General features: G+C 54.1%; 1 protein-coding gene and 1 long non-coding RNA gene across 11 annotated transcripts in view; one reads left to right on the top strand and one right to left on the bottom strand.

The window, feature by feature from the left end:
* Positions 1-24,929, bottom strand: part of SH3PXD2A (SH3 and PX domains 2A) — a 242,693-nt gene that overhangs the window by 41,987 nt on the left and 175,777 nt on the right. For 8 of the 10 annotated variants that reach the window (XM_086680773.1, XM_086680770.1, XM_086680775.1 and 5 more), the window contains 2 exons: positions 22,799-22,843; positions 16,103-16,234 (listed from right to left, as the gene is read on the bottom strand). In XM_086680773.1, coding sequence (XP_086536899.1) covers positions 16,103-16,234; positions 22,799-22,843 — 177 coding nt within the window. The remainder of the gene's footprint in view (positions 1-16,102; positions 16,235-22,798; positions 22,844-24,929) is intronic. The other 2 variants (XM_086680771.1, XM_086680779.1) reach the window with 1 other exon arrangement.
* Positions 11,544-12,980, top strand: LOC147576139 (uncharacterized). Its single transcript, XR_015241804.1, has 2 exons — positions 11,544-11,634; positions 12,196-12,980. It is a non-coding gene; the product is annotated as an uncharacterized LOC147576139 (long non-coding RNA).

Here is a 24,929-nt window from a genome sequence, read left to right on the forward strand (position 1 = left end):
CACCGAAGCGCCTAACAGAGACTGTGCCCTTGACCCAGCGTGCTGTGGAAGAGAAGTCAAATAACTGTCTCGTGACAGGATTCCATGCCACTTAATCCTGTGTCCACCACACATTTTTACAACCCACTCCTTGGGAAACACTGATGTTGCAAAAGGAGCGTTGGGTTAAGAATATGCACCCCCTTGATTCAAATCCAAGTTTGGCCATTAGTAGGCTCTGAGGTCTTGTGCAAACCATTTACCCTTCTGAAACTCAGTTTCTTCTTTCGAAAAAATGGAAACAAAGCCATCTGGCCTACTTAGCCCTAGAGAGCTACTCTGAAATAACAGATGGGAAAATGCTTTGAAAAGTCTGTGGGCTGTAGGTAGATGGGGGCGGATGGGTTATTCTTCCAAGCAATTTCAGGAGCCTGATGGACTCCCACCCCTGCTCCCCCAGTACAACTCACTGCCCAGACTGGACGGCAGCCCGCCCATGTCTATCGGGGAAGAGAAGAGAAAACGAATACAGCACTCCACAACTTTTTCAGTCAACCTTCTCAATGGCCACATGGATTTCAAAATATCACCCCCGTTTTATAGATACAGAAACTGAGGATCAAAATGGCCCCAGACTGGCTACCCAGTGGCAGAGTGGGATCTGAACACAAGCCTTCCATGCAGCCTGGCAGGAAGTGCCCTCTATGTTGTTTTTGTGCACACCCAGCAGACCCCAAAATTGCTCTCCCAGATCCATCAATCGCTAAGCCCAGGCCTCATCTTTCAAAGCCACCACTTTTGCCATGTTCCTGCAAATCCCTGCCAGTTGTGATTCTGCTCTTCTGCCCCTGTGCTCCCCCGGCACCCCCGACCTCAGGTTTGGGTTGGCCATCTCCCCCAGCGAGACCAAGAGCTCTCTACGGACAAAGGCCAAGGCTTGCTCATCCTGGCATCCTCTCAAGCCCCTGTCTAGCTCAGTGTTTCAGACAAAGAAGGGACTCAGTAAATAGTTGTTAAAAGTGAAATGCCATGACAAATGAGCTCAAGACTTCCTCCTCTTTCCCTGGCTTCCCCACCCACACACCGAAGTCTCTCCTGCTTCCTTATCCTCAAGTATCTCTCAAAGTCTAGCTCCTGGGGTCAGTGTAGGGTCAGCAGTGGGCTTCTTTCTAGCGCTCATCCCTCTGGCCTGGGGCCTTCTGCCCTGCTGGAGCCCGGGACAGTTACGCAGCCCCTAGGTGGCATCCCTCTTCCAGTCCCCCCAAATTCACGAAGTGCTTCTGACTCATGGCTCGCTCACCTAGGAGGATTTGCCCACAGGGACCTGAGACCAGGAGATTTTGGTTGCTTGTTGCATATCTTGCCCAAGATCACCCAGTAAGCTGACCCTCCCACTGGAAGGGCTCCCGTGTAATCAGCGTGTACACCTGAATGGGTCATTTTCCTTTGGTCCTCTCCCTTCTCTGGAATGGAAAGGCAAAGCCCAGGGAGGTCCTACAGGCCTGGCACCAGGGACAAGCCGACGCCCTGGGTGAGGCTCCAGGAGGAATGCAGAGGCCTTGAGCGGCCCCTCCTCAAACCCATTCAAAGCAGCCCCACCGGCTGGTGCAGGACTCCACTGGGACTCTTGGAGTCATGGCTTCTCATACAGGAAACACAAACAAAGCCCTCCTCCTTGGTGGGCACATTTGGAGCTTGGGAATGGGCAGCCCCAGAGACCTGCTGTCCCCAACACCCAGAGGGTGAGTGGGGAGAAGGCTATACCAAAAATAGCTTCTCCCCACCATGGTGCCCTACTCAGGGCTCAAAGAACCACAGAGAATTAACCAGAATTCAGCAGAGTGTGCCGGGAAGAAGCTGGCAAATCACCTGAGCTCCCAAGGCCTCAGCCTTCTCATAAATGAAAGTCATGATACCTGTGCTTTATAGGGCAGTGGCGGGAATTACAAGAAGAAAGGTGTTTGGCTCGCTGTCTGATATACAGGAGGTGCTTCGGTGATCCCTTTCTCACCCTTCTTATAGCTTCTGATATTAATAGTCTCTAGAAAGCAGCAAATAGGTTAACTTGAGTCCCAAACACTCTGATCCTGGGATAACCATCCCGAAGGCCCAACCAGGTTTATGGTGATTTAGGAACAGGCTCTTTCTTTCCCTGAGCTTTTCTCGCCCCATTTCCCTTTCTGTCTCTCCTGTCCCTGGGTACCCTCTTGTCTTGCTAGTTCTTAAGAGCTGGTCTGGTAGAGATCCTATTCAAATCCAAGGAGAAGAGGCTACACTCCAAACAGATATACCATTAGTCTGGATGCCCCAGAGACTACCCAGGTCCAAGTGTCTCATTGTAGACTCACAATGGTTAGTGATCGATCAGATGGTGTGACTGACACTCTGGTCACCAACCAGTGATGGGCCCCTTCCTACCTTTCCCTGTCAATCTCTGGTGCCTCCTGCTCCAACACCCAAAGACAGTCACCACCATGCCTCATGACACACCAATGACCATGGTCCCCTCAGCTGCATTAGAAGCATGAACCGTCTGCTTCCTCCATTAGACCATCAGCTCCAGGACATGGGGATCAAGTCTTCCTTGTTCAGCTTGGTTTGCTTGGTTTGATTTTTCCAATCTGCATGAGGGCCGGTCTTTGATCAATATGCCACCATGGTCAGCAGGAATATCCTGGCACCTTGATGGCAGAGAGGGTCGGAAGCTGGGAAGTCACTGACCTAGCTTGCCCTCCATACCGCCTTCTCCCAGTCTCCATGGGGTCACCCGACCAACTTTAGGGTGTCTGGGTGGTCCTAAGGTGGGGAGGCCTACTCCAAGTTTAAGTTTGGGGGTTGAGGTGGACTATGAAGATTTCCCTCCTTTAAATAGGTGTTGGCAGTGACAGGCCCAAGACACCTCAGCTGAGTCTCAACCCTCAGCCATGACAGGCTATAACTTCACTCCTCAGTAAGTGAGCAATATTGTCACCGGGTCCAGATCCCCAGCTCTGACCTGGCCCTTAGACTAGAATGTGAGTGTCCCACCAAACTGGGCTGTGACTCCAGTCAGGCTCCCCAACCCTGAATCCACTTCTAGAATGAAGTTTCCCATCCAAGGGCCCTGAGATGGTGGGACGGCCCCAAGGAGACTGAGAGACGGGGGTACGGAAGGCAGGCTAGGCCCCTGGCGTACAGAATCCTCCTGTCCGCTGCCACAACAGTGCTGACAAGATGTTCTGGCCTCACCCAAAGTGGGGGCCCTTGAAGTCCAAGAAGGTGAGTTTGTGTCTGGCTGTGCGGTGAGGCAAAAGAGTGGGGTTACACACTCATAAGGGAGGCACTGAGGCAGGAGCCCCGGATGCTCACTCTCTCTGTGCAAAGCCTGAGGATGAGGTCAACTTCCTTCCTCTCCTCTAAGGAGCAGTCAGTTAAAATCCTGCTCTGTTGGCAAGGAGGTCTACATGTTGGCCAACCCTGGTTCTGCTCCAGGCACCAGTGACGGGGGAAGCACGCCCCTGACGGTGCCAACACTCCAGGGGGCAGTATTATTTATCCCCAAGTGTGAAGGAGTAGATAGGAGATGCTGGCCAAGGCAGGAGAGGGGGTTGAGAAGCAGATCCCCCCAGGGCCGGGTCATGGCTACAAGGGGTGAGGGCCTCATTAGTTTGTTGTCTGCACAGGCTGATCAGGGAAGAAGCTGGCGAATCACCTGCTCCAGTGTGCTAAGCTATTTTCATTACATTCCCACCTGCCCCCTCCTCCTCCCCACGGTGCTCAGGTACATTGCAAACACGAAGAAAATGCCAGCTTGCATATGCAGAAGAGCCAAGTGGGCAAGATAGAGGTGAGGTGCCCTAGGTAGACAAGAAAGACTCTGGGAAAATGTGCTTCTCCGGTTCACCCAAGAAGGGATGGGGGGACAGTGAACAGGCCAGGCAAACCCCTGTTCCAGTATCGGCAGGGGCTGGGGGAACCCTCCCATGCTGGGCTTTTGAGACCCCTTGCTGCTTTGGATTTTGGCCTCTCTTTATATCCCAGAGCTATTGCTTTCACAGATCTTGTTTAACTTGAGAAGGACGGGGGAGGAGGGGTGAGGAAAACTGCATTCTTCCCCATCAAAGCCAAGAGTCTAAAGTAATACTTCTGGTTGTAACTGATCCCAGCCTGTTTGTGATTACGGCCCCTTGCTCGCTTTCTGGCAGGATGGCCCTGGAACCCTGCAGCCCCGCTGAAGGGGAGAGACACCCCTGCTCACTTGGATAATCCTGTCCTCGTCTGACATGACCAAAAATGTCCGTCAGCCTCTGCTTTCAGCAGCTCTCCAGGGCAACTCTTCAAAACATTTATTTTAAAAAGGGGGGAAAAGCCACCCCCAACCCCAACCATGAAATTCCTTAACACTAATCATATTCCTTCTGTTACCAGCACCATCCTGGAAAACACAGCAGCACCAGCGGTACCCATTGGCTGATGCAAATTGAAGAAGAGAGGGAGGCTCGGGATTGGACCTTCCTCCTCTCTTGCCTAAGCCTCTCCCTTTTATTAGGGAAGAGAACGAAAGAACGAACACACACACACACACACACACACACACACACACACACACACACACGCCCCTTTTGCTGCCATAGCATAGAAATGGCTTAGCAAAGCTCAGGACTATTTCTCAGCTGTTCTTTGTCCAGAAATTTAATCTGCAAAGCATTTGGCCTCACAAAGCCCATTCCAAAGGTGTCCAGGAGCCCACGAGCCCTGTGATCATCATTACAAACCCAGGGATGTTTGCAGCCAGTGACCCATTTGGCTGCTTAGGGAGCTGGCTGAAGGCTTACCAACATGGTCAAATTCCCCTCACCTGCTCCCTCTAAGCTGAAACTGGTTTTCTCTCGGAGCCCCAGGGGTTAGAAGGGACCTTAGGAACTCTGGAAGTACAGAGATGAAAGGCCTGCTTCTTGCCCAGTTTTGGTAAAAGCAGGATGGTCACGGAAGTGGGGTGCTTGGTATCCGGAACAGAACCGTGGCCACTGTCTTCACTCCCGATCACATTTCCATTCTATGAGGGAAGGTGATGCTCAGAGAGGCCACCTGGTTAGTGGGTAACTGAGCTTGGAACCTAGATTGACCTGAGATTCTTTTATATAAAGCCTGGCATTCCTTCCATGAGGGCATAGCACCGCCCTGCCCGTTGAGATGACACCCTAAGCACTGTGCCAAGTGGCAATCCCTTGAGCCAGTGGCTCGAGTGGGTGGCTGGAACTGGCAGAAAGTCCCCCAGAGCACAGGGAGGTCACATGGCCAGGCCAGGACTGGGAGAAGCCTGTAGGACCCGAGACCCAGGCCTTGCTGCACATGCATCCTGACCACAGCAGCTCAAACTCCTGTGGTAATCAAAAGACGGTGAGCACGCTGAGCAGAGAGAAGGCTGGGGCCTTGCAAGGGCGCCAGTTAGAAGTACAGAAAACAAACAAGAGAAGACAGAGTGTCCAGAAACACGGGGACTGGATGCCTGGCCAACCTCAACAGCGACCTCAACACCTTCCTAGGGAGGTACAAGAGGGGCCGAGGAGGCACAGCCTCTGGTCTGGGGGGAGACCACAGCCAGCCAGTGGAACTGCCCAGAGAAGTGGGGTCGCTAAACGGCGGGGAGTCCATATTTTCAAGGTGAGGCATCTGAAGATGATCTTGCAGGAAGGAAGTCACCATGTTTGAAAAATCAGTGTTTGAACATACGGTGTTAAGAGCATGTAGGAAGCACCTCTGAGTCTGGGGCCTGCCTCTAGGCTCCAGCTTTAGCACCAGGGCTGAGGGCCCAGGGTCAGGGAGCCTCAGTCAGCCAGCCAGGGGCAAGATGGGGTGTGGCCAGCCTAGAGAGGGTGGCAAGACCTCAGTGATGCTGGGAGATGCCAGCGGGCCTCGGAGACAGCCACCTCTACACCAGTGGTCCACAGCTGTGCCACAGCACAGCCATGAACTCGCCACATGACACTGGCGAGGAGCTTCACTTTTCCAGGCTCTGTTCTTCTTCTGACAAAGGAGAGGTTTGGGCAGATCGTCAGAAAGGTCTCCCTCAGCTTGGCGGGAAAGAAAGGGGGAAATCTCTCCTTCACCTGACATTTGGGGCCCTTTGAGGCCCCTGACACACACCCCCAGCCTGTTCCCTGCTGGGTGAAAACTTTCCCATAGGCAGCCTCAGACACGGCGGCCAGATTATACTTGTTTGTGTCCACCCTCTGCGCCCTGGAAGGTGTCATTCTGACTCAACTCGGCTTGGAGCCCCCTCCTCCTTCAGCAACTTGCTCAAGGCCCATCTTCTCCAGAAGACTGCCCTGACCAGGCACTGTCCCATCTCTGAACCCAACAGTATTCATGAAGACCCATAGCCTTCTGGTCCTGCCCTCCCTGTCCTCTCCACGACACCACAGAACCCCAGCTACACTGTGCTTTCTGCCTCGCATTTAGCAGGTATACTGTGAAAATGATTGACTCACTGCATCTGGGCCTTTATCTTGCAGGCAAGAGGGATCCCTAGAATGCCATCCCCTCAGTGACAGGAAGGAAGACAGGGACAGCTGCTTCTTGTCAAATGCTACACCCCAGTGCTGGGCACACGGTAGGTACGTTATTTGGTGACTGAATAAGCAAACCACAGCGTATGGAAGCATTTCCTGCATGTAGGAGGTCACTCAAATAGGGCTGAGATTAAAGATGTCGTGGGAGGGGGAGAAGGAGGCAGAGGCAGCTCTTCTTTGGGTCTGGTGAGGTTAAGGGGAGGGGGCAGGACATTGTTTATTTGGACAAAGAAGAAGGCAGAGAGGGCTGGGGTCCTGCCCAGCATTGCCTGCACACCCTCAGCCCCACCCACCAGGGCCCTGGTGAGCAGATCTCTGGGGAAATCACAAATGCCCCTAACTCATCTACCCATCCAGTTCAGCCCTGGCCCACGGACCTGGCTGAGCCAAACACTGAAGCATGCACATGACTCTTCTGCAAGAAACTTCCCTTTGGACTACTTTTCTCCTATCCCAGACAGGGCTTCAGCAGGACTGATTTCTGTTCCCCTGCTCTCTGTGGCCTGGGGAACTCACACAGCAGAGCACTCAGGGGCATGGCTCTCTAAATCTACAAGGAAGAGAAATGCAAACATCCAGATTTCCAAACAGTGGATAAATGGCATGTGTTGGAAGTCCACACCCCACCTTCCAGCTGTGCAACCTTGGGGCAAGTCACTTAACCTCTCTGGGCTTCAATTTCCACCTCTGAGAAGCACAATGCCAGCATTTGCCCTTTGTCTTACTAATATGTTTTATAAACTGCATGGTTTATGGGGCGCCTGGGTGGTTCAGTTGGTTAAGTGTCCGACTTCGGCTCAGGTCACAATCTCGCGGTTCAGGAGTTTGAGCCCTACGTCGGGCCCTGTGCTGACAGCTGGGAGCCTGGAGCCTGCTTCGGATTCTGTGTCTCCCTCTCACTCTGCCCCTTTCCCACCCATGCTCTCTCTCTCAAAAATAAGTAAACATTAAAAAAATAAAATGAAATAAACCCACAAGGTTCTGGGACATGGTGATTCAAGGGCCACTCATGGCAATGCTGATGGGCCAGGTGTAACAGAAGAGAGAGATCTGCACACCAATCTCAAAAACCTACTTGTGGCTCGCTCACTTTATGGCCAGTCCTTGGCAGACGCTTTCTCTTAGTTTGGCTTTCACTCACCTCCCGTGGAGCCTGGGCCACTTCCCCACAATTTAGTCCAATAAAAGCTTAAGGGAGGCAAATATATTTCAGCATGAGCCTAAAAAGCGCATGCCTAAGAAGGGAAATGTGAAGTGGAGGCTGAGACGATTAAATGAAACAAACAAAAATCCCCCCAAAATTCCCTAAAGCACATTTTAAACATAGGTAGAAGTAAAGCTGGGGCTTCCATGAGCCACGAGCTGCTCTCCACTTAGTCCCGGGGGACACTGGCTCCCACCAAGCATCACAGGGCGACCAGCTAAACTGGGTCACCCTGGCTTTCCTGTGAGGAGACCAGGGAGTGCAGGCCAGCACTGGGAGCCCAGAGGGTGAGGTTACGGAATCTGAAAAGATGCTGATAGAGAGGAGGGCGGTAAACCCCACTACCACGAGTGATTAGTGAAAACCCAACTGCTGAGAATGTAGTATCACACAGCCACGGGTTCATCTGGGGGGAAGAAACAAGGGGCAATTACTCAGCCCAAATTCCCTGAGGTCCTGACAAATTATACTCCCCAGAAAGTGCCACAATGGCAGGGTGGAAATCTGTTATGTAAGAGCGGAGGGAATGCTGTGTGGGGAACTCTCTCCCTGTGCTTCAGCTGTGCAGTGAGACCTGTCGCTCCTACTGGCGAAAGGTCCTGCATGAGTGTGCGCGTTGGTAACGGGCAGGGGATGTCCGGTGGTGCCCGCTTCCTGGGCACCTGGGCCAGGGTATATCCGGGGAGGGGAGTGGGGTCACCTGGTGGCTACACTGCAAGACTCCTACCAGGTACGCGGTGGCTGTTGTATGTAGAATGTGCCCTGCCGTGGTACCACCTGGCCTCTCCCCCTTCTCTGCCCTCACTCGCCACCGTGCTCCCCAAACCAATCTGGTTTTTTCTCTGCCCACCGAGCTCCACGCATTCTCAGCACAGAAGGCCTTCAGGGGGGCCTTCCCTGGCCACATGATTACCCCCACTCTCGCCGTTTATTCACGTGAGGGTCACAGTGCTCTATTTCCTGTGTTGCGCTTTTCAAAATCTCCAATTATTTTCCTGGTTTACTTGTGACCATCTCACCACTACATGGGAGCCCCGTGAGGGTGGGACCATGTGGGCCTCCTTCACCTCTGGGCCGCAGCCTGGCACCTGGTCAAATAATAGGGGTTTAGTGATGACGGCTCGCGTGAAGATGGGCCTTGCTGGGGTCTGGGCAGTGTGTGGTTTAAGTATTCCCTTGGTGTTCAAACCCAGAAAAGCAGCATTTTGGAGATGCCCGTGCAAACTCAGTGCAAACCTGTGTGCCCCCCAAAAGGGAAGGCAGCCAAGCTGTGCTGCCCCGGGGCTGAGAGGAGCAGCTGGTGTCACACTGGCACGTCAGCTGGATTTCCAAGGTCACCACCAAAACACATCTTTTGGTCAGAAATGACTACTCCAGGGTGATGGCCTCAGAGGAGTTTGGGACACGACAGGTCCACAGAGCCAATGTGAGGTGGGAGTGACCGGCCACCCTACTCGTCCTGCCTGAACAGGCGGAGGCAAGACAAGAGAGTACCCTGGTGGCTACTGTTCCACCCAGCCGTCTGGCAGCTGGCTCCAGCCGGGTGGCTGGCAGTGCTCAGGGCTGACAAGCCCTGGGACGCCTCCCGGACAACAGCTCACTCGAGGGAAGAGCGACTTCTGGTTCCCAGACACACCTTCCCCTGCCACCTTCCTCCCCACAGCTAGGACTGCTTGCCTCAAGTGCCACATCCTCACGTCCCTCTCCTGCTCACCTGTTCCCATGGCCCCATCCTTCCTCCCCCTCCACTGCCGCCCAGCTTCCACTTTCTTCATCAGGACGCACCCGCCAGAGGTGGCCCCACCAGGCGCGCCCCTCCACCCCTTCATGTGGACCTAGAGTTCCTTTGCATCTCTGCCTACCTAACCTCCTTCCAAGGCCCAGCGTGATGCCTCCAATTCCTCCAGGCAGGCTTCCTTGACTCTGCTAGTCTCCTACCACCCCCAGTGCTTCAGCTCTGCACCACGCAACAGGGTCACTGCGGGACAGCCAGCATGAGGATGTCATGGGTGAGCCACTCCTCTTCCCTCAGCCTTGTTTGAAGCTTGTGGCCCTGTGAGGGTATGGTCTCTGGGTCACCAATGGGAACTTACTTTTTTCTCCAACTCCTTTCCTGTCACAGACTGGGGCAAGGACAGCTACCCAAGCCAGGGCTCCAAAGTTGCGACTCTGGTCTCCAACATGGTTTCTGGCCTTCACTACCCTGCAGCAAGCTCCCTGCTTGCCCTACCCACCTTGCAAACTATCAGGGCCGAGGGAATCCTTAACACTACTGAGTGCAATCCATTCTCTGGCCAGGCCGGGAAATGGAGGCCATAGAGGAAAACTGGCCTACTGTGGGCGCCAAGATCAATCTGTGGCATAGCTGCCCTAGTCCAGCAGTCTTCCTGGCGACCAGCACGTCCTGAGCACTTCCTGTGTGCCAGGCCCTGTACTAAGCACGGAATTCCTTTCAAATCAGCATACATTGACCCTATAGCTGTGGGTACAATTATGCCCATTTTAAAGGCAAGGAAACTGATGCTCAGGAGACCCAAGTAACTTTCCCAGACTCACCACCAGCAAGTACCAAGTGAAGATGAAAACCAGGCTTGTCTAAGTTGAAGCCATATCTTACGTTGCTAGGCTGTCCTGCAATCCCATTCTCAAAACAATCTCTAGTCTGCAATATATAAAGCTGTGCTGAGGGGGCCCAAGGCAGAATTAGGATGCTAGCTTTTGATCCTGGATCTATGCTCTGTGGCCCTTTCCCTCGCAGGCAAAGCGGACGACACCTGCCTGCCAGAGATAGTCTGCAATGCAGACTGTGATTAACCTGCCTTTCTAGAAACAGCCTATCCTATCTTTATTGGGTTATCTCTTTTGTAGGGTAGCGTGGCAATCTGAATTAGCAGTCAGGTGGTTTCTTAGTAAGCACATAATCTAAGCAGAAGACATAGAAGATACATAAGAGAAGTCCACTGAAGACACTGTAAACTCGGTGAAGCCACCCCAGCCTGACAATACAGTCCACCCCTTAAGTACCCAGAATGCTCACATCGATTAGAGCCTAAGCTTCATAAAGGCAGGAACCTTATGGGTACGCACCAAACTAGCATGGGGACTGGGATAAAGGAGGTATTCAAGAATTGTGAAATAAACGAATGAGTGAATAAATGAACACTATGTAGATTCTCCCTTATAAGAAGCTCACTTGGAACCAGCTATAACAATGTTCAAGAAGAAACAGCTAAATCACAGAAGAGATACAACCTCAGTGTTAGAAAGAAATTCTAACTCACAAAATATATGGCTGAAGAATGCAGTATCTTTGTCGATACAAAACTATCATATGACACAAAAATCTGAAAGCTTATCAGTTTGTCTTTATAATAAATATATTTAGCAAATAATAAATGGTTCTACTTTATTAGCCCCCTCGCGCAAAAGCCCACGCAGTGTTTATCACTGCCCCCTTCTACTCATGAGGAAACAAAGTGATTCCTATTTACATCACAAAGTTAGGGTAATATTCGATCTTCAACCTACTATTCAGATTCCTGATTCTTTGTTTCTCCACCACACACACAGCTGCTGAACAAGTAAATAGTTTGCAGCCCAACATGTTTTAGGGTACTTTACCCCTCTGCATCTCCTTTCTTTAAAAGCTGCTCTCCACCAGCCACTGCTGAGGAGGCTGGTGAGGTAGCCAGATTTATACCCCATGACACTTCTGGACACAGCTGATTGGCCTGGGGCTGGCCACCTCATGGAAGGTCTGCTGATTGGCTGGCCAGTAACCAATCAGATTCAGATTCAAACTTGAAATTTTGAACTCCGAGAACCAGGAGCCACAGTCCATTGGTGGCAGTTGTCTCAACTGAAAAGCCATGTAGTCTGGTCCTGACAGAGCAATAGCAGGTGAACGGGCTGCTGTTATAAGTGAACAGGAAGGGAATGGAGGTTGGTCTGCAGTGAGAAGACTGCAGGGGGGCTTTAAATCTATATGGTACACCCAAGAGAGAGACAGAGAGATGATCTGGCTTGTGCCGACTTTCTGGTTCCCAGCTCCTGTGAGGCTGGGATGCCCCTCACATCCTTGGGTTCAGGGAGATTTCCCTGCATCCTTTCAGTAGTCTCTTGAGCAAGTCTGAGTGGATTTCTGTCCTCTGCTCACTACTCAGTTGGTACCAAAGCATTGATTTTGGAGGAGACTGAGATGTGCAGACTCCCCAAGGCTCAGTTTTGTCACCTGTACAATTTCTCACCTGGGTGGACCAGAGGAGCTCAAAATTCCTTGCCAGCATGATTTGATGCTAGTCCTATAGCTATGTGCCCCTGAGGAAGTGTGAGAACTCCCAGGGTTATCATGCTGATACCAGGATAGAAACGAAGACTCAGAGAAGGAAAGGTGAGGCAGGAAAACAATGAGCCATCTGTTGACTCATATCCTCACATCCTCCCCCGACCTTTATTCCTAAGAAGGAGGAAGCAATCCTGGCAAGTTGCAGATCAGCAACCAGAGCAACGGAGACCTTGCCATCACCACTCTACAAGATATCCCACCTGATTATAGCTGCATGAAGCTGAAGCTAGTGTGGTCTTTGGGGCACAAGAATGTCCTACAAAGGAGGCATCTCAGGGGATGCTGTGTATGTGAAGGGTAGAGGGTGGAGGGGTTCCCAAGGACAAGACAACAGTGGCTGTTGCACAACCTTGCTGGTTGTCAAAGCAAGCAAAGCTGTTGAATCTTTCTGCGAGATTTGTCCCTGTTTATCAAAGGAGAAAAAGAGTCCTTTCTGGCTGGGCCCCAGGCCCACTGCTTGATCAAAAAGGCTTTCCCTGAAGCCACCCACTTTGGGTGTTCTTGACTTCTGCCCACCTACATTCCCTGGAATAGGCTTGTCCTCGGTGCAGTGGGCACCCTCCTGAGATCCTCTCAGCTGGCGCTTGCCCCCAAGTTCAAAGGAACAATTAACAACACGAGTTCCCACTACCTATGACCACCATGTTGGAAGGTGGGACACAGAGTCCTCCTCCTTCAACGATGTTACAGGGAGACCTGTGGTCATCTCAACCAGCCCGTCTCTCCCCCAACATGCAACGCCACCAGCTCCTGGTGATCCTACCCGGGATGGGACGGTTCTCACCCTCCTCCTATGTCCTCTGTAGAGGGCAGAGATCCCAGCTGTTGGACTCGAAGAAAATGACTTAACCTCTTAGCCTGTTACTTCAGCCACAAAATTGTTAAAGGGCCTTCTACCGCATAGGGTCATTCCCTGATTCTGTTAAAATGATACTCATGAAATGGCCCCTGGCGTTTACTCTTTACTGACTCTGAATTGCCTTCCAGACACATCTCTCTCTAGACCAAGGAGATTACATCCCCCAAAGCTGGGGGCTGGCACAACGATACCCCAAATCACTTGCTGGCTATGGTCCCAGCCAGAGGGCTTGGATGAACAGGCAGAGCCAAAGGCTGGTGGACACTACGAACACTCTACTTGAGAAACTTCCAGCCAAGAGAGAAGGGGACACAGGCAGAGTCCTGGCTCTTGGTGGGCAAAGCAAGGCCCTGGGCAGGGGGACAGGGGGGAATGGTGCTAACTGGGGCTGCTGCCCCAACCACTGGAGTGGAAATGCCTCAACACGCCCACTGTGTCCCAAGGTCAGAGGCATAACAATTGGGTCTTTGTTACAGAGTTCAAAAGCCTCACTCACCACTCCTCCCAAAGCCAGCTTACAGGATGCACAACACGCCTCCCCTCCCCCACCTCAGCCACCCAGCTTCCTTGAAGTGGGACACCACTGTCCCAAGGATCTGCAGTTTGGTCCTTCTGCTTTCTCCTCTCCACCCACTTAGATTCTCTAGTTAAACTGGTTGTATACTCCAGGCCTCCCGGTTTCTGACAGCAATGGACAGTGTGGGTTTGCATGGTGGACATAGCACTCCAAGGTCCCTGTGCAGACATCTGCTGCTAAGCAGTAATCTCCACCAAGAATAAAGACACAAAAGTCCTAGAGAAGTCAAAAAGCCACCTCAAGGGAGGCTCTCTACCAGACACCTAGGGCCCTACACAGTCTCCCAGCCACAGAGTTCAGACCTGGGAGAGGGCTCAGGGAGGTCATTACTCCAGTTCCTGTTTCCAAACAGCCACCAAATTATCTCCATTTTACAGAAGGGATAACAGAGGCCCAGAGGAATTAAGGGATCTGAAGCTACCCAGCCTCAGCCACTGGTGGGGCAGAATCCTGCTTCTAGGGCCAGCAGCTCCCTCAGAGGGGGTGTGTGTCAGATTGGACTGCTCTGGGGAGTCAGGCTGCTGGAGCCCCCCTCACACAGCCATCGGGACTCCTCAGAAGAGGAGGTGCCTCTACACTTTTTCCAGGTGCGCTCTCCCCCAGGGCTAGGCAGGGCTTCCAAGCATTCCTAGGGTCCTGAGTGTGGGATGGGAAGGTAGAGGGAGGATGTCTGCCCCTGGGAATCAGTCTCGAGCATGTGGACTTCCTTTTGTGTGGGGGTCTTCCCCATCCTGGCCAGTGGCTGGTGTGCAGAAACATGGGGGCTCACTCCTCCTGCTGGGCTATATAGCCGTACTGGTGACACAGGCAGGTGAAATGGCACAAGGCTCCCTAAGCCAGAACTCTATTTCTGAGCAGCCCTGACCCTATGTAGAGAAGTGGGCCCATTTTTCCCCTTGGAGCAAGCTCCAGAAACATCTGTCTCAGCTGCTGCCTCCAATTCTACCACCAGAGATCCCTTCCTTTGGCTCTCGAGGTACTCAGGGTTTCCAGAGCCAGGCCCCTGTGACAATGCCTGCTTCCCTGGGGCAGGCATGGGAAGTGGGGCTGGGGAGGTAGGCCTGGTACTGTGACAAAGGCTGAAGACAAAACCTATGCAGGAAAGAGACCAGTGTGGGCACCTGGGGGTGAAAGGCTCACGCCTTAAGCTAGGGGTGTAGCTCCACGGGGTGGGGAATGCCACTGCCAACCACCTTGCCAATGACACCAGGTACAATGACAAAGCCTGACCTCTCTGAAGGGTCTGTGAAGACCCCAGACCCAGGAGGGCCAGGAGTCAGACCTGTGCTAGTATCACAGGTCTGTTCTCAAGGGAGCACAGTTCCTGAGCCTCCTGCAGCAGGAAGCTGAGCTCACCTCCCCCAGGAGGCCTGCTGGGATTTCCTCAGCATCTCTACAGCTACTTGCTGCCCATAGGCATAGGAATCGGGGGCCTGGGAATGCCCCCATTCTGTTCTGCTTTTGCCCTGAGGTCACTCACTAACTCACTTCCCCACAGTCCATCTGTGCCTCAGTTACTCTGTCTACAGAGGGAGTACAGTCACCGTTTGGTCGACCTTCCTTTCAGGGTTCAAAATATTGGAAGGGAAGGGAGTCGGACAGGAAAAGGAAAACAGGCCCCTCCCCTCTGGGAGTGTCCAAATACAGCCCAAAGAGGATCCTATGCAAGGGACCTTCCCTGGCAGCTAACTGAAACCAAAACAAAACACCCTAGGAACCAACTGAAGCCCCAGCAGGATATGGGGAAACCGCTAATGGATGTCCCGGCCCTGCCCCTCAGACAGACCCAGGCCCTCCCTTTTTCCACCTGCAGAGATGTCTGCTGCCAAGGGCACCAAGGCACTTGTGTTCACCTGGTGAGAACCGTGCAACCAGGGGCCCCAGATAGCCATCGGCAGGTCCCGGATGAGACAAAGCCTCAGCTTGCAAGGACAGGGCGACTGCTGTGGGGCCCTCCCTGGCTCCCTTATCCCCTTGCCTGGGCCCTCTTCCCAGGTCCTGGCAGCCTTCAGCTCTGCACGGGCAGTCAGCTCTCCACCCGGACACTAGCCAACCCCCACAGGCCTGGCCTTTCCTCAGACAAGGCGCCAGGGGCCCAAGAACCCTGGCCCTTACAGTGACGTCGTGGCCTGCTTTCCCCACCAGAGAGTCAGCGGCCACAGAGCCCAGTCTTTTTGCCTGGACCCTGGCTTGGACAATGGTGCCAACAGGGGACGCTGCCCTAAGGTGCCCCCGAGCTGGGAGCTACCTTTCCTGTGGCCTCAGTGGGCACGGGGACCCTGAAAAGAGGCTGGGAACCTTGCACCGGCGGCTGCCACCCTGCCCTTGCATGCACACAAGCCGGTTAATTTCCCCGAGCTGGAGAGACATTCTTCCACCACCAGGCAAAGTGCTGGCCTGCAGCCCAAACCAACAGGGGAAACTTCAGCCTCCTCGGCCCTCTCCCCACCAGATGGAAATAACGTACAGCTGCAGAGGTGGGGGAGGAGGTAGGGAACAAAACCAGCCAACCGTCAGTCCGTCTGTCTGTCTGTCTGTCTGTCCGTCCATCCGTCCCGGGAGCCAGCGCGGCCGTCTGGGCACTCACCGCTTTCGTTCTTCTCGATGACATCCACCACCTCCCCGGCCTGCAGGCTCAGCTCCGAGTTCTCCTGCTTCTTATAGTTGGACACCACCACGTACTGTTCCAGGATCATGGGCTCGGCGTTGGTGTCGGCACCTGGCGAGGGCAGAAAGCACGCGGTGAGCCAGCGGCCGGCCATGGCCCCGCGGCCGGGGCGCCCCCTGTCCATCGGCCTCGGGGGAGGCTGTTCCGTCGCCAGCGCCGCTGCCGCTCCAAGGGGCCGCCCACAGCCAGGGCTCGCAGCTCTCCGGGCCCCAAGGACAGGCCATATAGCAAGGCCCCACACCGGCCCGCTGCGCCGCGGGGACCGGGGGACATGGGGAGCCGGGCCGGAGTGGAGGGGGGGGGACAGCCGGGGACGAGCGGAGGCCCTGGAAACTCAGAGGAAGAGCCTGCCGCTGCGATGAGTCAGTCACAGCCCGGCACGAGCGAGCAGCAGGAGAGGCCTGGTGCGGACGTGGTCTCCCCAGACCCCTCGGCCGGCAGGGGCGGGACGGGAGGGCCGCCCATGAGGGCTGAGGCCGAGCAGAGCAGAGGGAGAAAGGCAAGGCAAGGAGGAGGGCTCGTGCCTCTCCCCCAGCCCCTGTGAACCCAGAGAAAAAGAGAGGCAGCGGTCCTCCCCTCGGGAGGGAGAGGGAGCGAGCAGGAGAGAAGTCTCCACAGCCCGGGCCCAGGCGAGAAGTCAAGAGGGTTTGAGGCCGCCAATCACTGGGGTTTACTCGCAACCCTTAAATAGAAACACATGAGACCCATCGAATGAGGAGCCAGGGGTGGAGGCAGGGGAGGGGGAGGAGGGCCGAGACTGTTTACTTGAAACCCAAGAAGAAAGTCCCAGCGCCAGCAGCCGGTGAGCCCAGCCCGCCCCCTGCCAGCTTTTCCTCAAGTTCGGCTCCGTCTGCCCCTCGGCTCACCAAGGCGCTGCCACAGAGCCCAAGGGCCTGGTGCAGACAGACCAGTCTTAGGCCTGCTTCACTCCGGCCACATGCAGACTGATTCAGTCTCCCTCTGTCTTTTAGGGCTGGGCCTTGTGGTCAGGCTCCAGGAAGCCTCCAGCCACCCTCTCTGGCAGTTGAGGGGGTCAAAAGGTGGGGCTCTGCAAAAGGAGGGCAGGAGGGCTGGAGCTCCCAGGAGCAAGCAACTTCTCTGTCCCTCTCAGTCAGCAGACCAGTGCAATATTCATTAAGCAAGCACCAGGCTGAAAGGTGGACAGACTGGGTGCCCGTCTTGGCTTCCTGGCTGTGTGGCAGTGGACATGCTGCTTAAACCTCTCCATATCTCACTATTTCCATCACCACCACTAGGGGTGGAGGTGCAGACGAAACGCCTAAAACAGGACCTGCCCTGCCAGGAGCTGAAAGGATCCACAAACCAGAGACCTATTGGTTACCTCCTACAGGAAGCCTTTCCAGACCACCCCCAGCCCAAAGGGAATGTCTAGCACACTTTAACTATGTATCTACCATCCTATATACCTGCCAATCTCCTGGAAGGCTGGGGAATTCACACCACCTGCAAGGCTACAGTAATGGCTGAGGGCCCCTGGGTCCCATATGGTTCCCTGATGCTTTAGCCTACAGCCACATTCGTTACACACCTGAGTCTAACTTGGCAAACGTTCTGTGTCAGGCATGGACACTGTCCCATTTTATCCTTTTCACCTTCCCATTTCACAAAAGACAACCCAGTGGCCCAGAGAGGACAAGACACTTGCCTTAGCTCACACAGCTGCCATGGAGAGAACCAAACAGTGTTTCAGGTTCAAGCCCATCTCTCTTTCCATTACAGAATGGCCGCTGATTTCTATTTCTAGACACCCATTCTTCTAACACAATGATCCTCAACTTGGTCCCACAAAATTGCCCGGGGAGCTTTTAAAGAATACTGATGCCTGGGTCTCACTTCCAGAGGTCCAGCTTTAATTGGTCTGGGGCATTTTTTAGAACCCCCTCCTCTCCCATGGTTCCCGTGCATGGCCAGGGGAGAGAAGCACTGCTTAGACCTTTGGGTCTTTCTATGAAGAAGGCTCCATCCAACCCAGGGCGGGGAGCAATGGAAGGAAAGAAACCCACTACCCCTGGTGGTTTCCTCCCATAGGGTGCAGGCCCTACAGCCCCAGCTCGGCCCTTTGGAGACCAGGAAGGGACCCTGTCCCTGCCGAGCCCTGCCACATGGATGTGTACATGCACAGCTCTACTAAAGCCAGGATTGTATTTCAGGCAGAAATGCGACCAACAGCTGGGCAGCAGGGCCAACCCATTCTGCACTCAGATGGGGCCAGCCTTTGAGCCTGTCCCTTCCCACCAGGCATGGTGCTGACAGAGGCTCCCTCCCACTGTGCCCCTGGGGGGACACCAGTGCCCCTGTGGCCAAGAGCACTTCTTCAGTGCACCCAACACAAAAAGGGCCAGCCCCTGCCCTGTGAGACACAGCGGCTCCCCTTCCAGTTTGTGGGAAAGAAAAACTCCCGATACAAACAGAAAAGAGGAGTTCCCAGAGGCTTAGAGAGCTTCCAAATCCCAAGAGCCCAGATTATACTGACAATTAACAGCAGGCCCTCAGTGCTCACTCACGGTCAGCACTATGCCAAGCACCTGACTGCATCATTTTGCCCTCTCACTGGATCCTCACAACAACTCTATGTGGTAGGATCTGTCAAAGACCCATTTTACACATAGGCAGACTGAGGCTCATGAAGGTAAGCAATTTTCCTAAGGTCACACAGTTGGGACTTGAACCCAAGCTCACCAGACACGGTCTCTTGTCTTCTGAACTTCTCTACCATTTGCCACCTACAGACTGCCACTGATCCTCGGTTTCCAAAGGGACCCTGCCTCACCCTATCTTCACACACCTGGCACAAGGTTGGTGTTTAATAGAGACTGGAGTGTGGGTTCCTCGTTGACTGCTGCTACATCTGTTGGGCAGACCACAGGGTCCATCAGGTAGCAGGCATTCAGCAAGTGTTTGCAAAATGAATGAATGAAATGAACAAATGGGCGGAGATAGGAACAGAGTGATTTAGTGGTTTGTTTTGAGCCAATACAGATAAACCAGGCAAGGCCTCACCTCTGAAATTCAGGGAAGCTAGACAACCATGTAAAGGAAAAAGGGTAGATGGGGAAACAGAGGACAGAGGAGCAAGGAGTGACGAGCTTGTGGCCAGAAGCTGCTAGAGAGGACAAGCAGGGGTGATGGGGAATGGAGAGACTTCAGCTTATTTTAATCCAAGCCAAGGAAATCTGAGGCAAGATTTCAAAGAGGGGAAAAATTCTGCCCCCCTCCCCCCAACCCCTTGGAAAATTGGCCTAAGCTTTCTGAAGACTGACATTTTGGGACACAGGTAGAAAAGTTAAGAGAATGTTCTCCAGGGTTTCCAGAGCACAAGAAGACAGGCGATGGCACTTCCTGGAAGCTAGTCCAAAGGCTGTGGGATGGACAGATGGACACACAGACACTCTGCGCTCCTGGCTGCTCTCCCCTCCCCCAGCACATGCAGGCTCCCAGCTCACTCTGGCATCTGCCTCTTAGGGTGTTGCCTGCCCAGGGCTGCCTGGGCAGGCATGAGCTGGGAGCAGGTATCCAGATGAGAAACCACTCGGCAGGCGGGCCGGTGGGTGATGTCATCCCACAAAGGCTGCTTTGGATCCCCTCCCAGCCAAGGCCTGGAAAATTGGGGGCTGGAGAAGTTGGCCCAAAGGAGGAGGAAGGGCAGGGGCAGTGGATGGAGCCTCTGGTCTTTAGATGGGAAGGGTTTGACAGAAGCATGGTGAAGGGGTGTACTTCTTCTTCTAGAGAGAGACCCTTTCCCAGGTTGGAAGGGGACTTTGCAACAGTCTCATCCAGGGATGGGCCCCTTGTTATTCAGAGCCCCTAGCTGGATCTGCTAGGGCTCTGGCAGTTCCCTGGAGCCCTGCCTCACACCTGCATTCCTCCTACTACCACCTGGATGGACCCCTGGCTCTTGCCTGATCCTCGCTGCCAACTTAAACTTCTAAATGAGGCTTTTGCCAAGTCAGTCCTCTGCTCCAACACCTTCAATGGGTCCCTGTTGCCTCCAGAATAAAGGCCAAATTCAAGCTCAGTCTTTCTGACAATTTGAGTCCCCCAAGTTCCCTGACACATAACTGCCCCCCCGCCCCGGGCCATCCCAGGCAACATTCATGATTCAATACACGTATACTGAGGGCACTGTGTGCCCACCGCACTGCTTTATGTAGGTTTTTACTTCCAAGCCTTTGCCTTAGCTCTTCTCCCTGCCTGGAATGCCTTCCCTTCTTCTACCAACTCCAATTCTACCTAACCATCTCTGACCCTCCAGGAGTCACCTGATTTTTCCAGCTGCAGCGTTCACTCCTGTCCTCTGCTGGATTTCTTGTGGGGCACTGTGCCCCAATCAGACTGTGTGCTTTAGACCAGAGTCTCCCTGATGAGAGTACATGCCCAGGACTGGCACTGGCCTCAACTGCCTGAAATTCATGATGTGAAAGCATAAAATTCGAGTCTGAGATCCAGTCCTGCTTTGCCCTTACTAGCTCTGTGACCCTGGGGAAGACACTTAACCTCTCTGAGCTTTAGCTTCCTCATTTGTAAACAGGTACAGTACAAGTACCTACCTCAATGGGCTGTTCTGCGCATGGAATGAGGTGACAAGATTAATGTCCTAAGTAAACTACAGACAGTGTTTATAAAACAAACAGGAAATGGGATATTTGGGGGGAAGCGGGACGGTTTCAGATTCCCCTGCAGCCTCAGAATCAGCAGGTGGCTCAGGGCAAGGGCCACACGTGCCAGGAAAAGGGTGGCTGTGGTTGTGTCCCTGAAACATGCCTCTGTCCAACCCCACCTCCAGGCAAGCACTGTTTACTTGCCAGCTAGAGACCGGGTCTGAGCCCCCTGGGCCCACTCTGGGGGAGATGCCAGGCTATGCAGCCCGAGGAATCTTACCTACAAGGATCCCCCACATCTGCCCCTTACTGTCTCATGTACTCTCTGACATTCCAGGTGGGGAAACCAAGGCCCAGAGAAAGCTGGCAACTTGCCCAAGACTCCAGCCCTGAACTCCAAGTCTGGCTGGTTTTTCCCAGCCCACACTGCTTCCCCTCAGCTTCTCACTCCAAACAGCTGGGCTCATCCTGAGAAGCCAAGCCCTGTGATAGCCCCCACCCCAGGCTCCCCATGTTGTCCTTGACCCCCTCCCCTCCCCCCCCACCCACGAAACCCTGGCATCCGACCAAAGGTCTCTCTAGCCCCTCACAACAGGTCCCTCTCAGGCTGGACTCAGCCTGCCGGCTCCTCCATAGGCCCCCGGGCGGCCAGGCTATACGTTTCATGAATAAAATGTATAGTTGTGGGCCAAGTGGGTTCTGGCTCACTGGCTCGTGGAGAGGGGAAAAAGGGACAGAAGCCCAGTGATTAGTCAGGCCCAGGCCCTCGTCACAGACAACACTAGAAGGATGGCTGCAAGGAGCGTGGGTCAGGGAAGGGGTCCTCCTGCCTGTTGCCTTTCTCCTCTGGCCCCCTCCCAAAACGTCGACCCCCCATGTTCCTACCCACAGCTGTGGTGGGGTGGGGCCAAGCCTCTGGCTGACTGACAGTGGGGGCTGGCCCAGCCCCTCTGACCCTTCTGCCTTGTTCCCCAGCTCCCAAGCTTCAATCTCTGCTACATGTTTGGGCAGAATGGGTGTGTGTGTGTGTGTGTGTGTGTGTGTGTGTGTGTGTGTGTGTGCGCGCGCGCGTGTACGTGTGTGTGTGTGTGTGCGCGCGCGCGCGTGTACGTGTGTGTGTGTGAGGTAGCACTCTCAGAAATGGAGGGGCTCCTAGAAGACCTTCTGGAATTCCCATCCCTCTGCCTGCCACCATCTCCCTCTAGCAGCTGAGAACCCTGCTGTCTAGGTTTCTCTCCCACTGGCCAGTAAGACCAGGGAAGCCCCTGATCCCCAGCCCAGCTCTGCCTAGGCACAAGGCACAGGCCCAAGTCCCTGAGGCCCAATCCTGGGCCACAAAGCCCAAAGCCTGGCAAGGCCACTGAGGCAGAGGCAGCTCTAAGCTCTGGGGCTCAGAGGCTGTGACAGCAGTCACAGGATTCCCTAACCTGCTGCAGCTCCCCAGTGAGGGCCCCTGGAAACCAGGCTGGGTTGGGGGCAGGGAGGGGCTGCTGAGACTTGAGCTCTCTGCCTCAAGGTAACTGCCTGAAGTGGGACTGACCATCTTTGGCTGGCCCACCTCACAGGGATGACCAGCTGAGTTCATGTACAGGATGATGGTAGCCTCACCATCCCCTGAGCACCTTCTGTGTGCCAGGCTCCCTGGGAGGGGGCAGTGCATTGCTGAGGGAGGTTAAGTTTACACAGCCAGGACATGGCAGAGCTGGGAACAAACCCGTACCTCTGGGTCCGAAATGCGTCTGTTTACACACTGTGCTATGTGGTCATCACCCATCTAAGCCTCCAAGGTTGGACTTGGGGCCTAGAGAGGGTTGTAAGGAAGGCAGCGAGTACGGCTAGCGGAAGAGCAAGAGGGGGCCCAGGGGACGGCCGGCATGCCGACAACGGGCTGCTACGCATCACAGGGAAGCATGCGGACCGCGGCCGGCGGGCACCGGCTCCCACACGTGCGTGCCCCCGGACACACATGCTCACACACATGCACTCAGGGCAGTACCTGTCACGTCCTTCTTGGGAGACTCAGCCCAGCTGGAGAGCCACACTTCCGAGTCCCCCGAGAGCAAGCAGCAGCAGGAGAGAGAGGAGAATCAGAGGAGGAGAGAGAACCGTTAGGCAGGCAGGAGGTCCACCGGGCAAGTGGCTGCAGGCGCCGCTTTGGGCTGGCGGCGGAAGGCGGGGGAGGGGAGGGGAGTGATTTCCTGGCCCTGGGCTGGCTGCTGGGCGTGGGCCTGAGTGATTACAGAGGCGCTGGGACACAGCCGGCTGGGACGGACGGGGATAATGAGGTGTCTGCCGAAACGCAGGAATCCTCTGGAGCACAGAGAATCCTACACAATCCCCGCCTGGAACTGGGCCCACGGGTTATCACTGCCTTGGAGAAAGCAGCCTGGACCTTTCTCTCTGGCCATGTGGGTGGGTGGCTGGCCGCACAGGGCCTGGTGGCTCCAAGGATCCTCACCAGGCCAGCAGGCTCAGCAGCTTGGACCTGGACCCTCAGACATCAGGGTTGGAGAGTCCAAGGCCAGTCTCCAGTCTTGAGGCCCCACACCACTGAGCTCTGATGTCTTGTCCAGCTCTTGACCCAGCCCTACCCAATGAGGAAGACAGGCCCTGGCAGAATGGAAGGAAGAAGACTCATTTAGAGTCTTCCGCCCCAATTCCAACCCAGAAGGACCGGGACCTTTAGTGACCATCAGAGATGGGGTCTCTATCTCAGGCTCAGACAGTCATGTCTGATCTGGACCTCAGTTTCCTTATCTGTGAAATGAGGTTAGAAGTTATCCTTCTGCCAAGACAGAGGAGTAAAGTCAAAGCGCCTAAAAGGACATATGTAATACGATAACATTATAATGAGGCAGATAGCTCTTAGCCTGATCAACGGTGTGAACAACTCCAGAGTATCAGAGAGTCAACATGTTAAAAGCACTGACAGTCCACCCAGAGTATATAGTGCTTCATTCACTCGACAGTCCCTTGAGGTGGGTATGCATTTTTCGCCCCATTTTACAGGGGAGGACACTGGCCCAGGTTCCCACAAGCATAGAGTAACAGAGCCGGAAATGGAACCAGGTCTGGGATCACCCCGGGCTGCTGCTTTCTCTGCTGAACTTCTCATCGCCTCCGAAAGAGCACAGCGTTGGCTGCAGTGGGGCCAGTAAGAAGCAAACACTGAGATGCGAGTCTGAGAGGCACCCAGTGCTGGCCCGGAGAGCTGCCTGACCCAGTGACAGTAAAGATAATCATAACAGCAGCAAAAGTTCATGTAGCATTTATGGTACACCAAGAGTCAGGCTGAGCCCTGAAATATAGTAACTCCTTTGTTTTCCAGAATAATCCTACAATGGTTAGGTACTCCCTCCAGTTTGCAGATGAGGAAAATTAACCAGAGAGGTTAAGTAACTTGCCCAAGGTCACACAGCTAGTACGGTGTCCACCTGGTGTGGGGCTACAGACTCCAGGTGATCAGTTGATGCTAGTCATAAATTAAAGCACCTAATCCCCCCCTTACTCAGCAAGTCACTTCCCGCTCTCATGTAAACCAGCAGTAAGGGGCTCTGGTAGAGGGGTTTAGTGACTCCGGAGTCTGACTGTGCAGATTCTCTCCTTGGAGAGACTTACTTAACCTCCTTGAACCTGTTCCCTCCCTTGTAAAAACTGACACAGATGACATATTTACTTTCTAGGTTGCTACAAGGGTTAAATGACGTAATACGCAAAAAGTGCTCAGCGTAGTGCCTACCACAGTCAGTGCTCAACGACGGTTCGCTACCATTGGCAACATCTCCCAGAAGCTTCGTTCAAACCAACCTTAGGGCACCAGGAAAACCCTACTGGAGTCACAAGGACGAGAACCAGACGGTGTTCGATACTGGATGTGCCGAGAAGATGCTGGCACCCAGTCAGAGATGCCTTCCCGTTGACACCCCCAAACACGAGGTCAGCTGGGATCGGGGGTGGAGGGACTCTGGAAGACTGCACCCTAAAGACAAACATTCCACGGCCAGAGTCTCTCACCTGGACTCGCAGCCAGAAGCTTCCTGGGCAGCAGGAGCTATGAGGCCCGACTTTCATGCCCTGGTAGGGCTGACACAAGGTAGGCACACCTCTGAGGCTTGAAGCTGGTGTGG

The sequence above is a fragment of the Puma concolor genome, chromosome D2 (genome assembly GCF_028749965.1).
Source record: "Puma concolor isolate L17-30 chromosome D2, mPumCon1.1.hap2, whole genome shotgun sequence".
In the NCBI taxonomy this organism is placed as follows: Eukaryota; Metazoa; Chordata; class Mammalia; order Carnivora; family Felidae; genus Puma; species Puma concolor.